The sequence below is a fragment of the Parambassis ranga genome, chromosome 19, assembly GCF_900634625.1.
Source record: "Parambassis ranga chromosome 19, fParRan2.1, whole genome shotgun sequence".
Lineage (NCBI taxonomy): Eukaryota > Metazoa > Chordata > Actinopteri > Ambassidae > Parambassis > Parambassis ranga.
The window spans coordinates 12,426,934-12,443,035 of record NC_041039.1 but is presented as its reverse complement, the minus strand read 5'-3'; the positions used below and the strand labels follow the sequence as shown (position 1 = coordinate 12,443,035).

General features: G+C 39.8%; 1 protein-coding gene across 1 annotated transcript; it reads left to right on the top strand.

Annotated features, from left to right (window-relative positions):
- Nucleotides 1-10,427: 10,427 nt before the first annotated feature.
- Nucleotides 10,428-14,337, top strand: meiob (meiosis specific with OB-fold). The gene is made up of 14 exons (XM_028430033.1): nucleotides 10,428-10,482; nucleotides 10,794-10,883; nucleotides 11,084-11,141; nucleotides 11,346-11,477; nucleotides 11,637-11,709; nucleotides 11,881-12,076; nucleotides 12,540-12,640; nucleotides 12,857-12,909; nucleotides 13,098-13,193; nucleotides 13,323-13,415; nucleotides 13,550-13,694; nucleotides 13,786-13,972; nucleotides 14,065-14,151; nucleotides 14,230-14,337. The coding sequence occupies exons 2-14, from the start codon at nucleotides 10,827-10,829 to the stop codon at nucleotides 14,335-14,337; spliced, it is 1,386 nt and encodes a 461-aa protein (XP_028285834.1). The 5' UTR covers nucleotides 10,428-10,482; nucleotides 10,794-10,826.
- Nucleotides 14,338-16,102: the final 1,765 nt, after the last annotated feature.

Below are 16,102 nucleotides of genomic sequence, written 5' to 3'. Positions count from 1 at the left end.
CTTTTGTCGTCAGTGCTAATTATACTGTTTCTATGTTTTTGGGACGGTCTATATGTCTGTGAGCCAAATAAACAACATACAGTTTCAGTTTTAGTGACTTAATTAGCTGAATCTAGCTCGGACCCTGCTCACAAGATCTTGGTCAGCTCAAATAGGGAACTGGAATCAAGCTCTGGAATCAAATCCCTCAGACCCTTCCTCCTGCTGTTGTCTGTTTATCATAACTGCCTGAACGAATGCCAAGTCATATAGCCTGTGATTGGTTTAATATGAGGCCTTCTCCCCTTTGACGAGTGAGCCTCAAATTAGGAGCAAACACTTGGGCTTTGGCTGCAAAAGCCGCATTCCACCAGCACGGCAGAGAAAATGTGCGCCCAATGTTTCCTCTCTAATTAGCAGATCAAGGGAGGAACAAAGACGAGATGCATGTTAATGACAAATCAGTGGGGATACTGTATGTACAATTTTGCCTTTAAATGGCCTCCTGATGACAGTTTGCTTAATGAATGGACCCTCACATTGATTCCACCATATGTTCAGCAGAGCCAGTCCAATGAGGTTTTATGTGTCGATCCAGATTCAAGATGGTTTCCAGTCCATTAGTGTGTTTAGAAAGGAAGAAGGCAGAGATTGTATCTGTTTTTTTTATATGTGTTTAACATTATTCATAAACAATGTTAAAGAACAGGTTGTCTTTTAATATGAAAAAGGCGCTGAGTTAGGAAAAGGGAGCCCACAACTTGCCCTCAGGGAGGATCATTAACACCTAATGAAGCTGACCTCTCAGTGGGTATCTATGGATGACCTTTGATCCTTAAAGTGCATATCAAGCTTCTGAAATGGGCAAATTCTAAGTGACAGATTAGGAAATCTTCTGGGGATATACAGTTATTGTTGATGCTGTGGCTATAAATTGTTTATGAAAGTGTGGTTTGTAAATGAATCTAATTAAATCTTAGCATTGTATGCCAGATAAAAATAGAATGCAAGTAGTATGGGATAAGAATGTTCTCATTATACAAGAAATTTTTTTTTTGTTTTAAAACCTGGCTATTTCATGTATATGATACAATAATTAAATGAATTATATTCTTTAAAAAAACAGATAAAAGAATCACAAATAACCCCCCGCTCACTTTTTCTCTCCTATAGTTAGCCTGCTGTATCCATGTGTCACTATGTTAGTGACCTTCTGTTACCCAGCTGTTTCTGGGTCCTGTTCTCTGCAGACAAACCAGCAGTCTGCTCGCTCAGGTTTACTTCACAGACTTTCCTTCAGTCACTCAGTACGCACAGTGCAATTTGCATTAAAACAACTGGTGCTGTGTGCTCGTCTGTTTCTGATCTTAGCAACAGAGATAAGCAAAATGGCCATAAAAATAAAAATGAGGCTTTTAGGATGTGTACAGCAGAGGTGGACTCTAACACATACAGACCTCCCATTCCCATGGTTAATTCTATACTTCCCCTCCACCTCTCTCTCCCATCCTTTGTTTTTCTCTCTGCACCAAAAGGTAAATTAGATGCCATTCCACATAACAGATGTCTGGGGAGTCAAGTCTCCTCTTGTACACTGGAGTCTCTCTGTGAAGGCTCTCTTAGGTCAGATGGAGTTTCCTCTTTCTCCCACAGAGGATACAGAGAACGTCTTCGGGGACCTGATCATCTTTCAGCAGCTTGGGGGACGATGCTGAGAAGAAAAACAGAAACACATGGTCATATGGAAACAAAAAAATACCTTCTTATTAGACCTGCTTCTCAATGCTATTGCTGCTGTTGTTTAGTTTTTTCAATAGTTTATTTATTGCTGTATATTATGAAGCAAACTTTACCTAAGGTTGGACCAAGATGCTGGTGGAGCAAGACTAAAAGTTATGTTATGAATTATATCATAGACTTAACTTGTCTCAGGAAGTATTTATATTTATACATATTTGTATTGATTTATTGATTGATTAATTTCAATTTAAAAAATCCTTTTTAAAAGTGACCAAATGTATGTAACAAGCATCAGGGAAAAAAACTAATTTATCAATTATTTATAAATAGTATTTACAATTAAAGATGAAAAATCGTAGACAAAATAAGATAGAGAGCTTTTTGGCCATTCAGGGCCACCATACATGCTTTTTCTGTGTATTTGTCAGTATAGCTTATGTGCTGAGTCACTGTTTTTTTAACAGTAGCTCTAAGCAAATATTATCTGTTGGTATGAGACAAGATCGTTAAGCTTTATTATCTCCTGTGATTACTCAAACAAAATGAAACCAGTGTCCTCATGTTGTGTACTGCTGGGAGCCAGGCTACAGTTAATTCCCACTTTAGAGGCAGAGATTGGAACAATATCACATCTCATCCCTCCAGGGGGCTGACAGAGAACCAGATCACCTCCCCAAGTCTCATTATTTAATATCAGAGTGCTTAACTCAGAGGCTGCAAGGAGGTCAGAGATTTATGGTCAGTGTTCAAAAAGTAGTAGGTCACACACTTGAGAAACACAGAGACTTACAGACACATTGCTGCAGAGGGGCCAAAGAGATAAAGAGAAAGGAAAGATGGACCAATGGTGAAGGAGAATGTGTGAGCAGGCTTGGAGATGGAGACAGAGGCAGAGAGTGCAGGTTCCAGGTCAGGCCTTCAATACCGGCAAAAGAAATGAGCCGAGCCAGCCCAAGGAAAATAGAAGCCTTTGGCCACACACATTTTTCCATCTTTAACATCTCAAACATAGAAGCTGAGATAGAGGATCTCCATCTGTAACTACAAGCAGCTGTGGTTATCATTCACAATTTATATCATCAGTAAAAATTACATGATGTTGATGCACTGACAACATAGTCATGATTACTCCTCATCTACCTTAACATGTAATATTGTTCTCCAACCATTTATTATGCTATTTCTGTCTGATGAAGGAGCTCAGACATCATAATGGTTTAAGAAAAAAAACTGAAATATAAAATTACATATCCATTAATTTGAATGAATGCAAATAGCACTCAGAGTATGAGGAAGGAACATTTTCAATGGTAAAAAATGACTTCTGGGATATTACTGATAACTCTCATAGTCAAAACACAGAAAGCTGGTGATGTTGGAAAATTTTATTCAGGCATGTAATAAATAAAAAATATAACCTAACCTGACCTTTCAAAAAACAATAAAACAAGCATGGGCATTCAAAATATCATTAAAAGTTAAGCCTTGTGACTGGCTGTAGTAATCTGGTGTAGTGAATGCATAATGCAATTTGTTTTGCTAGATGCAGGAATTAATGTCAGGGATGGAACACAATAATGATCTCTAAAATCTCAATTTATTGCCAACTCTTTGAGTGTTTATTGTGATATGAATAGTGAATGAGCACACAGCTATAATCAGTGTTGTTTCTGGCATTGTAATGGGCAGTTTAAGACACACTAAATGTTAGAATTGAATCCATTCTTAACTACGAATCCATCACTTTTATTATCAGCCTTTAAAAATCTATACTGCTTAAAATTTAAGCCATACATCCTGCCTGGGCCTTTGTAACGTGCACCATGTGCTATAAAGTGTCCATCTGAGACAGAGGCACTTCACATGCTCCGAGATCAATGGACAAACCATAATCCCCCCCACCCCCCTGCCTGTCCGCCTCTGTGACACACAGTCCATCCCTACCACCCTGATCTGAGAGGCCGACACTAACATACAGGTAATAGAGCACATCATAACCAGCGCAGGAACAGTCACTGCAGCCTTGATCAATAGGCAGCTAAAGGAACAGGTAATATGATATTGATGGAGCCACAATTACAAGGATATTAAGCAGCTGTATGTGATTTTCCATGTATGTGTGTGTGTGTGTGTGTCTTCCTCATAGCCGTTCGTGCGTGCATGCATGCCCGAGTTAATATATCTTTTTACAACACAAATGTATCCTTGGCCAGTTTGACATACCTTTGCAGCCACGCTCCATGCAGGATGCAGCTCGATGGGGTTTAGTAGTCAGACACACAGGAGCAGCCATGAAGCCTAAAGGAAATCAATTACACATGTTGTTACTATTAAGGCTGCATTGGCATTAAGTCATGAAAGATTCTTCTTATATAAGAAAGAGGTGTTTACAAATGAGGAAAATGTCCCTTTCTCTATGTAAGTATTCCTTTTATGTGTCATTGTATTATCCATACAGTGGGTTAACCAATACAGCTGCCAACCCTTTCACCAAAAATCCCTCTATGAAATGTATCTTACATATACTGTAGGTAACCCAAGGCCAGAGTGGAATACCAGAAGTCCAACTCTGGTGGTCCACAGTATAACGTCACTGACAGTAAAGGGGAAAACGACTTAGAGGTCAAAATAAATGTCCCAAAAACAGAGCGAGAGTGAGCAAATCAGGCGAGCTGGTGTCTTCTAATCCAAATATAACAGACGTGTGTGTAGGCGCAATAAAACAGACGAGGTTTTAAAGGCAGGACGGCATGTGAGCTGGCATGGAGGTCAGTATCAGGTGACCAAATACAGTAAAATACTAAAGACAGAAGCAAGAATGCTGAATTTAAAGCCCCGGGAATAACCCCCGAAAAGCCCAGACAGTCGCAGTGCAAATATAAGTCGTCTGCCTTAGCAGACTTAATCACAGACCTGAAACAGCAAAGCATAGGTCAGATTCAGAGGATGAAGCCTAACAAAACAGACGGTGCACTTGTCTTGATGGAGCCATTAGGATTCCCTCCGTGCTGTAGGTCTGAACCAACCTGTCACCTCCTGTAGTGGCAGCTGATCTAAGGACAGACATGTCACTGCATACAGAGGCAAGGGTTAAGGTCCAGGTCTGCCCACCCATGAAGACAGAGCACCCACTTTCACTATCAGCTGCTCAGCTCCTGTCCTGCTGTAACATCTCTCATTCAAGCCTGCGTCTCATTAACACAAGCTTTCAAAAGGCGATGCAATGTGCAGCCGATATTCATGTGAGAGGTGAGACATCACTGCAGTGTATCACTCAAAATTTCAACACACACACACACACACACCCATCATTAGGTAATGAAAGCAGCAGCCTGCAAAGGCAAAGAAGAGGAGTATGATTATGATAAACATGGGTGTAAATATTGCGTGATTTGTTTACAAGTCCACCTTTGTCAAATGTAAATCAATCACCTGCCTTCAGTGCATTATGTCTCTTAGCTAGCTTTGCTTCCCCCCCTCTTATTCTCACAGACACTCATTATTTCACTTATGTAGCAGAGCGTGACAGCTTTACTCCCGCTTTAATCACAATCCAATCATGAGAGGCTCAGCGAACTGAATGAGAAAGATTTATTAAGTACAAAGTTTGAATGTGCATTGGCGTCCTAGACCCCGTCGTGAAGACCACATCCGAAAAGGGGGGAAAACGCAAGAGGAGAGGCCGCTGGATCAGAAGATCCCCCCAGGGTCTAGACCTGGTGGTGGTGGAGAGCTGGAGGGCAGGAGATAGGCCTTAACTGGCATGGATCTGGTGGTGCTTGGGGTGGAGGAGGGTTGCCGGGTTCAATCAGAGGAAAGCTGGAGAGGAGATGGAGACTTTTAAATTTCGTGCTAAACTGTGATTGGTCAGGAGAGGGATGGAAAGCCACAGCTGATTGGTGAGGGAGGTGCTTTCTATTAAGAGAGCGGAAGAGAGGGGGAGCAGAGGAGTGAGGGATAGAGGGAGAAAGATTAGGAAGCGGATAGGGATAAATGGTGAATGATGGGAAACGGAGTCTTCCTGATTATACTTACGCTAAGAGCTACATTTCAGTTTAACCTTTGTCAGACTGTTGATGATGTCCCATTACCCCTGCCAGAGCTCGTCTCTGCGCTGCCCACAGACTCTCTGTGTGTTCCCGCTCTATACCGCAGCACTGAACCCCAAGAGCCTAACTGGTTATTGCTGGGAAGCTTGGTCCTTCCCAGTCGAAGCCCCCCCACCACCCGCCCATCTCCCCCTCCCAATCTCTGCTGGTCTGTTCTGGCTGCCGAGGCCACACTAATGCACTGCAGTACATGATGGCCCTGACTAAGGATGGGGCCATAATTCGTTCCATTCCTTTTTATTAAACCCATAGCCACACTGTTATTAGTGCTTGGTGAGGAGTTGCTGTGTAACAGCGTGATGTCTTCCATATGTGATGTTACTACCATCCCAAAGAGAGAGGACTGGAAGAGACACTTAGGGTGGAGCGTCCTCTCTTTATTGGCGGCGCTTGTTTTGAAGAAGGCCTCCATGACATCTAACAGGCTCTTACAGACGTAAAATGTATCACAGGTCACATTTATGGCCTAGCTTCAGTGCATTGATCTCATACATTTTTACTCTCATGGTGGATTTGTGGTATTTTAGTTCTGTTTTTTTTAAATATGAAATATGTTTTTTAGGGTTAGTTATCCTGTTTTACTTTATGCTTCTTATATATTTGACATCTTCACAACATCTTCACACTCCTTCACTGCATGTTGATTAGCCATCCTATCAATTTTAACCAAATCTTTCCTTTCACAGTCCCTGAACTAAACATTGGACAAAAACCTCCCAAGCTACACATGTTCCAAACATTCTGATACTAAAAAAATGTGAGACAGTGGGATTCTCCTCTGGGCATTTCTAACCATGGCACCAGTAAATTAGAGGACAAAAATTCCAGCGCTTTTGGAAAAAAATACAAATGATTCATCCGCAAATCAAAGCCTTACAATGCTGTAAGTCCAATAATAACCCATGATGAGTTTTATGTTCCAAACAGTAAGTGTTTTACAAGACTTGATGTCACTGTTATTTAAACACTGAGTTAAACTCTCCTCGTATTAAATTCCAAATATCTGCATATGTTGACGGCATGGAGACGCACCGCACAGAACATCAGCTCCACATGCTGTAAAATCAGCACCTAATCAAAGCAACACAGAAATGATTGATCAATCAGCTCATAAAAGGGCATCATTGTCACGTGGAACTGTGTCCTGCTTTGTAGCGTTTTCAGGGTCGATGCTTCAGAATATAGTGATTCCATTGTTCAGTGGAACACACGTGGCATAGAAGTGAAAGCTCCTGTTTCATATATCACTCAGTGATAATTGAAGAAATGTGTTTCTGCCCTCATTTGAAGAGGGGAAAAAAACACTTCAAAGATGTTTTTAAACATTTTGAAAAATGTGGAGCAAGGTATTCCTGTCATGTGCAGTGGATGTTATGAAGATGTTTGTGATAGACTGAGACAGCAGGACAAGCTTTGATGTAGCTGAAATACAGCTCCAGGTCTTTCCACAGTTTAAATGATGAATGGATTAAAAAACCTCCTTTTAAACTGACAGTCACCGTATATCAAGAGGGATTTTTGTCCTATGGAGGATAACAAAAAGTTGGAGCAGCGAGATGCCCTTTGACTTGACATATAAAAACTCAAGCACGCATACATTTATATGTAATATGTGGAAAACGCACAAATCCCAGGGAATAAGATCTTATGTGCTGTTCACATTAAGATCTTATACTACACATCTTTTATATTTCAGATACAGGTCAGCAAGTATAGAAGAGACAAACAAGAGGGACCTAACAGAGCCACAACAACAAATTGCAGACTCTGATGATGAGCCATCCAGCTGTAGTCGCTGTGAAATCTACGAGGCGACGCCGCAAGACTGAACCTCTCCACCGTTTCCCACATTCAGTCAAATCACTGCAGTATGAGCACACTGCAAAGTTGGATTAAGGCCACTGACTGTGCAGGCCAGACAACAAGGCCGATAGAAAACATGCCTGATTTGGACGTTTAGGTGGCGGTACCTGTTTTGTGTAAACGGTGACATAAAAGCATTCAGCAACAATGTCCATTTTAACACTGTATAACAGTATGGAGTGGAAACTGGTCATTTGTTTCAGTTATGTTTTGAGTCAGGGATGCCTTGTCATGTAATGAAAAGTTTCCTGTTTAACCTGCAAACAAGATGACTCTAACTCAGTTTTTAGTACAAAAAAAAGGCCATTGCCGCAATAACATGACAAATGCAACAGTGTTCCACCCATTACCTCATTATGGTGGCATAATGATGGGAGCTGACATCATGTACGCATGCCTCTGATTTCTTCCTTCATGTTGCTTTTCAACAGCATGTTATTAACATCATTTAAGGTTTCCTCCACAGTCATACCCCCCCCCCAACCCCCAACTCTCTGGACATGTGGATGAGGAGACAGAGAGTATTGTTCTACCAGGGCCCAGCTGGATTCAATGGCTGTAAGTAGACCCATTGCTGCAGCAGCTACAATACAGCCAGTCACACAGGTGGCAGGGAAATTACAGTGTACACATACTTGTAGTTTGGACGTCGTCCACTTGTGGAAGCCAATAAAGACTGCAGAGACTCCTGCCAAGGACTGCAAAAGCTATAGTTGGATGTAGAGGCCCAGGCTGTGCCAAGATATGGCTCACCATGCACAGAACAATATGTTTTAATGGTCGAATTCAATAAAATAAGGAGGACTGGTACTATTAGATCCTTACCGAATATCTCTTTTAGGAGCTGGGGCACTGAAACAAGCCTTATTTTAACAATAGGACTATTGTCTTTGTATGTGCACACACAAGCATCGTGTGTTTCGTAGTTCCTGCAAGATTACAGGACTGAAAAACCCAGTTTACATTTTTTTAAATACTACTTTTACGCTTCCTGGTGACATAAGTCATTGAGATCAACACACACAAAAACTATAAAAGGAAACTGTAGCTGTCACATCTACAGTTAAAGAACGTGGTTTTGTGTTGTCTTTGTGTTGCTATGTGTCTCTATGTGGTCACTGGTGTCGTTACTTCCTCCTCAGGTCTCATGTTTTATATCGGCTGTGCAGTTTGACCATAAATCTCCGGTCTGGTGCCATAACAGAGATCCAGAGGACTGCTGCTAAATTAGAACAGTGGCAGAAGAAATGATCATTTGGAGAAGGAGAAGACCTTTGCGGTGGTCAACTTGGCAGGTTTACACACAAGTCCATGGCTCTAATGTATGCATGGCACATCTACAGGAAAGAACTTAGAGAGGCATGCACACACACACAGTGAGATGATGGATTAATAGTTGAGGAGTGGTCAGACGGCTGCCAACCCTCCAGGGAGCCGACCTGAGGCAGAGAGGCCACCCAATCATAGCACATTCCTGCAGTGATTGTGTTGATGTGACAACCTGCAGCGACAGTACTTCCTACATGGCTCATGCTTTCAGAAGTGAAAAACCAGCCCTCACCTGACTGCTTAAGAGACAGACATTTAAATAGTTTATTCAAAGGAACCAGGTGAATATTGGATCAGAGAGTGATTGATGACAGATTAGCAGGAGCTATGAATTCATTATGAATAAATCATTGAACCAAAAGTAAGTTTCACTTGATTTATCTGATGATGCTCTTACAGTGCTGCTTTGATTAATGGACTCAGAGACGGCAGTCGGAAAAACATAATGAAATTAGAATTTGAAATTTAGTTTCATTTGAACAGCCAACTGGTGCAAATCGATCCCTCTGCTTAGGTAAATGTTCCATGTATTTAATACATTATACAACATTATACAAAGCCCATCAATACATCGATAGAATATCACACATCAGACTGTCTGCTGAGAAACAACCTCACCATGTTGACTTTATCTTACACTGCTATAAAACGATTTTATGAGTGCTGTAGAATCTCATCAATGCACTTATTACTGGCTGAAAATCAACATTAGCCACACGGATTAGATATCTGATCCGACTACAAGGATTAGTCAACATGGATGAGGAACAATGTTGTGTGAAGCTGAATGAGGGTTGACTGTTACATCTTTTGATTCCTGCTTAGTTGCACAAAGCAGTATCATATGTCAAACGCAGCTTTGTGCTATCAAAACACACCAGGAAACTGTTCAATTCATTTCAGCATGGCTGTCTAAGAACAAATCCCGTGCTGTGAATGATGGCTTGGGCTGTTTGGAAGAGATGACTAATAGTGTGGAAAATGTGCATGTCTTATCTTTACACAAAAGTAAAGAAACAAAAAATGTAAAATTAAAATAAAAAATTAACAACAAAGTAGTAAACTTAATAAATAAATTAATGAGATATTATGGCATTGATTATTAGCTATTGGATGTTTTATTCAGGGGATTTTTACATAGGCTATGTAAACTTTTATTATTTTGATGCCTTCAAATGCATCTTTTAATATACGTTTAATCACCAGCATACATATTTTCTTCCAAACTAATAAAATGGACCACTTTTGAATAATGTTTTTTTTAATAACTTTAAGCTAAAATATTTTAAAAAATAAAAATATTTAGCTGCATGATTACTGTTGTTTTTTGTTCTATTATCGTTGTGACGCTATTTATACACTTAAAAACTGATATTTCCCACAGCCTATAATGCATCATACAATAGCCGATTCGGTTGCGTTAAAATCGCACCTGTGAAAAGACGACGGCGACACTTGCAAGGTATTACACACGAAAACGAGGAAACAAGGACGCACCTAAATAATGAAATATCTTAGGTATAACTGGTATGAGTTCATGTTGTAGAAATTCAACCAAAAAAGGTTTCCCGGTTAGTTAGACAAGATTAAACAACGCTTTTTATCCAATAAGTACATACGGCCATATACAGTGTATAGTTTTAGCTAACGTTTAGATTAGCTTAGCTAATGTTTACTCTCATATCACCCATAAATTGACTTGCTCTTTTTTCAACTTTAAAAAATGTCGTTTATAAGTTGTTTCTTTTCTTTTCTTTTTTATTTTTTTTTAAGTTTACGGAGTCTCCAAATGCAAACAACACAAACATGGCTGCTCAGTGTTACATCGCCATCTCTGAGCTGCATCCCAACTTCTCTCATCCTGTGAGTTATTATATTTAATTCATTTTTTTACTACAGGAACCATTTGAACAAAAATCTCTGTCTAATAGCCTGCTCTTTGTCCTTCATTTATAAGTGTACACAAGTAGAGCTTATTGTATTCCCAGGCCTGTGTTAAATGAACTAAATATACCCACATACTGCTCTGCACTCTGTCATTGTCCTCTTGCAATGTTTTTCAGAAGGTGGCTGGCATCGTCATTGGAAAAATTGATGTGAAAAGTTTCCCAGACAGAAAAAGTTTGTATCCATTTAATAATAATACGTGTGTATCACATTAACAAATATGTTTGCACCTAAATTGTTATTTTCAAAATTCTTTTAACAGCCCTGAAGCTCAGTGTCTTGTTTAGTAGCCCCCTCTGCTGGAGATTTAAATAATCTTCTTCACTGTTACTAATGAACTGCAGAATCAGTAACCACACCATCATGTATGAATTGCAGATATTGGTATGGACAGATTCACTTTTGGTTTCACCATTAAGGACTCACCTGACTTCTTTATTAATGTGGCAGCCTGGGGAAATGGTGGGTACATCAACGGGCTCGCCAGCAGCTTCAGCATTGGAGACTGTGGTGAGAAATTCTCTCTGGTAGCTCCCCACAAATGTTAGAATTTATTTGGAATGTGTTATTTTGGAGTTAAAATGTATGTTTTGTTTATTTATTTAGGTTTTTTATATCTTTCATTGTATTCATATTATTTCAAACATGATGCTTTATTACCCTTTCTAGTGATAGTTGAAAATCCTCTAATTTCAACCAAGGATCTGGAAAAAGGTGACAAATTCTGCCCTACAACACCAAGGTAATCAATACATCAAGACATGAAAAATACAATTCTGTGCTTTTAGATAACTGTAGGAAAGTGACAGAATGAACAGTGGCAGTGTAATGCCAGGTAAAATATGATGTAACAATGTGTAATGGTTGACAATGGTGTCAATGGACTTCTCTTTGTCTATGTGTGCTGCCTCAGCCACTACAGGCTGCTGGTGATGGAGGCTCATTCCCAGGTGACCCTGTGCTCTGACATGGACACCATTGAAAGGCTGCTACCACTTCTTCACCTGCCTGCTAAGGACCCCAGAGACTTCTACTCTCTCGGGGACATAGTGGCCAATGGACAACAGCTGGATGGCTCTGTGATAAATATACTGGCTGCAGTGAAACTAGTAAGTAGCATTAAGATTACAGTCTCTCCACTTTAAAGTTGTGATTTGAACTAGTACAGTACTAGTACAGTACTCCACAGTAACTTAATCGTAAGTTGTTCAGTCATGGAATTTGTCAATGAGGCTGTGGTCAGAGGCCCGATAAGCATGAAGTCGGATGTTTTTGAGACTGAGAGTAGATGTTGAGCAAATATTTAATCAGCTAAAGCAACTTTAAATTTAGGATATGTTAGAGACTCATACATTTACCTAATCATATCTGTTAAATTTCCACAGTGCATCTGCTTGGTGGGAATGGTTACTTGGTTACATGGTGAATGCTTGTTATTGTCATCTTACCATAGTAGACATAGAGTTTCTGTGGTTCTCAGGAAGGCCAGTCCCATACTGCATTTAATGTGGTTTTTACATTAAGGGGAAAAAAACTGATAGGAACCTCACATTATTCTGTTTACCTTCTCAGATTGGGGAGCCGAAACAGTTCACCACTAGAGATGGACGCAAAGGGCAGAGGCTGGAAGTGAAGCTCTTTGATGACTCAGTGTCTTCCTTCCCCCTCGTCTGGTGTGTCATTTATTAATTTGGAAAATAAATCAAGATTTATTACTTTTGTTGCTTCTGCGCCATTATCCATCTTATTGCTTCTGCTGTGCATCTTGACGTTACCACACATTTGCTCTGGTGACACAAAGCTTTTGATTAAACCACTGGACTGCATGTGTGTTTGGTTTTCACTGTGCTCTCCCTTGAGTTGCTCCCTGACCTCTGTTTCACTCACAGCTGGGACAGAGAGGCCATTCAGCTCATGCAAACTTTGATACCCAGGGAGACCGGTAGGTTAACAGCTGCTGTTCATTCTCAGCCACAGAATGAATCTTTATTTAACTGTTATTCCTGCCTGTCATGTCCCATTAGCATACTGTACTAAAAGTGAAACAGGGCAGCGGATATCTGAGATGTGACTGTGTGTTTATGTTTTAGATACTTTACTGTTGCTTTAACTCTTACTCTTCGTTCAAAGTGCTCTTCATAGCAGATGTGAAGATCAGCTTTGACAGCTTTCGTGGTGGCATGGTGGCAACTGTTAACTCAAAAAGCATTGTCACTGTCAATCCTGGTAAGAGATTACATTTTTAAAAACAATGTATAATAGAGACATCTTAAAAAAGAAATCCCCATCCCTCTGTTTACATAAGATATTTTTTGAAAAGAAAACATGGCAAAGTCAATCATAATTTGTTCTCAGACACCAGAGAGGCCAGCATGCTGTTCAACTATGCCAAAGAACTGCTGGCGTCTGGAGCTCTGGATGAAGATGAGATGTCAGATGATTTGTCTGGTAAATTAGAATTAAGCATGGGATTTAATAACCATGCATGTTAACATTCCTGGTTTGACCCATCCTATTATCAGATGTCTTCTTTACAAGATCACCACAGACACTGATGCACCTTGCCGTTTTTGTCTGCATAGTGGACTCCATCACTGACATGTACACTGTGAGCCAGCTGAAGCAGAAGGCCCAAGAAAATCCAGAGGCTTTCTTTGGCATCACTTACAGCTTCATCTCCAAGCTCGACCTAGACACTTCTGCTTCAAAGGTCATCAGGACACGCTGGTATGTGCACAGAATGGTCCAGTTGCAGTGGATGACTCATTTAATTGTTGTTGTGTATGTATTGATAATTCTGTCTTCTTTTCTGTCTTAGCTGCAGGTGCAAGTTCCTGGTGACAGAAGACATGCAAAGCTGTACCAACCTACTGTGTCCAGGACGGGATCAGGGTTTTTCAGCAACTGTAGGCTTTGACCTTCTGGTGGACCTCACAGACCACACCGGCACCCTGCATGCCTGCAGCCTCAGGAGCCCGGTGGCAGATAAGACACTCGGCTGCACAGTCAGTACCCCTTCACAGAAAACACTGCTTTAATACATGAGTCTGAAAACTGCCAGAAGATATCTGCTAGTTTTGTGTTTCATCCTTTGCAGACTGAGGAGTTTACAAGTTTGACTGATGATGAACGTACTGCCATGAAGTGGAAATTTCTTTTGGAGCGATGCAAAATACATGTGAAGGTAACTTTTAACTCTGCAATGTGTGTGTTAGAAATAAAAGCAAGTCATATACTATAAATAAATCTTTAAATGTTTTAGATCTTCCCTTCCACTAAGGTGAAGAGTGGTGTCAAAGGGGTGATCCTGGCCTGCTCACTGGCAGATCCAGGAGAGGTGAAACAGCACATGTCTGCCCTCCTGCAGTGATTACTAGACTCAGACAGTATGTTCAAGTTGTCTGCTTTACCTGCTGCCTGGTATTTTATGTTCTGAAACACGTTCCGTATAGATCCTTTGTGTTCGTTCTGCACTTTTTTATTTATTTATTTATTTATTTATTTATTTATCTTATTTATTGAAAAGACAGGCTGTTTGTTTACATTTTAAAGCTGTTAAGTAAACCGTTAAGAACAGTATACTGGCAATGTGTTATTATTTCAATCAAAATAAAAAGAGAAAAAATTAGCAACACAAACACAACACATCTATGGCTGCAAATAGAGAGACCTCAAACAGTATGACATGGTTAAAAAACATATCAACTGTGCAAAGCCAGCAAATCACCGGAATACTCCATAAAGTTTTGTCATGTGACTGTAAATATTGCGATGATTTTATGTGCTGCCCATTGGAGGACTCCTCCACACCGTCACTGGTGCTGAGGTCTAATCTGTGGGTATTTTCTGTAATCACAAAGAGAAGAGGAATGATAAACAGTTCCTTGTGAAGGTCACATGTTTAGTAAGTAACATTTTTTAGCATGTCTCCTGCTGGTGATTATATTACAGATAAACTAGGATAGGGGGTGTTTATGATTATAAGGTTTAACCCTCATGCGTTGTTCGGGACATTTTTGTCCTCTGAGAGAAATTTTTCTGTTTATTTTGGCCATAACTTTGTCAATATGTGGACAAATTGAATCATTTTTCCTCAATAAGCTTAATTTTACATAAATTTTGTTAATATGATTTTAAAATTTTTCATAGGTCAACGGTACACTGTGGGCAAATTTTACCCCCTAATGTGTTGTTCGGGGACAAAAACGTCCCCTAACTTTAACGGTTTTAAAAATATATTAGATAAATATTTTTTTGAAATTTTTTTGCATAGACCTTTTAATTAACTTCAGTTCTAATCAACAGTAGTGAAAAAATCATTTTCCCCCAGGATTTTAACCCTTTAATCACCAATTTTATAAGGGGTGGTGCTGAAAATTGAAAAAAAAACACACAAAATGGCTCATTTTTAATAGAAAAGGTGAATGTGGACTGGATTCTTTTTAACCTTTATTATAGTCTTGGTCATGTCAAACATCAGTAAAAAAATTGACTTTATTGCATTATTAGTTTTTGCACAGCACTGGATTTTCTTTTTTTCTCCCATTTTGTCCCATAGACTTACATTATAAACACACTTTTTTTGACTGCACAGCCATGGCACTAAATAATCATGCATTCTTGATTGTTGGTGGTTTACCCTGTTGGTAGGAGGTAACATTTGTGATTTTTACAGTTAACAACTTAATTACCATATTAACCCTTTACCTGCAGGCCTGTGCTCATGTACTGTAGTTTCTGGCTTAAGTATATGGAGTTATAGGGAGTATTTTAGCACATAATTGTGTGTCTACACACTGTGTGTGTATGTTAGAGAGGAAGAGAGCCATTTGCACACTGTCAGGGAAGGAAAGTCAGGAAAATAAAGTTACTAAGTAAGTGAAGTGTACCTAATTCAGACGTACAACGGCAATGCATAAGCATGTAAAATGAAAACATCCAGGAGTTCTGGCGTCTGAAGTTGTGGATGGGTAAAATAGCTGTTTTTTTTTTTTTTTTTTTAGCTTTCGGAAAACACGTCCTCCAGTAGAGTGACTTTACTTTTAGGTTAGTGTCTCAGTTGAGATCACTGAATTAGTCTAAGTGAGGTCTAAGTGCCCCTTTTCCATGGTGTGTTGCGCTCCACACGACCATAC

Bases quoted from the DNA above. Each gene is read 5' to 3' on its own strand.
- meiob (XM_028430033.1), top strand. From the start codon at position 10,827: ATGGCTGCTCAGTGTTACATCGCCATCTCTGAGCTGCATCCCAACTTC. The intron at 11,710-11,880 runs GTAATCAATACA...GTGCTGCCTCAG, and splicing joins TTCTGCCCTACAACACCAAG to CCACTACAGGCTGCTGGTGA. The intron at 12,641-12,856 runs GTGTGTCATTTA...TTTCACTCACAG, and splicing joins TCTTCCTTCCCCCTCGTCTG to CTGGGACAGAGAGGCCATTC.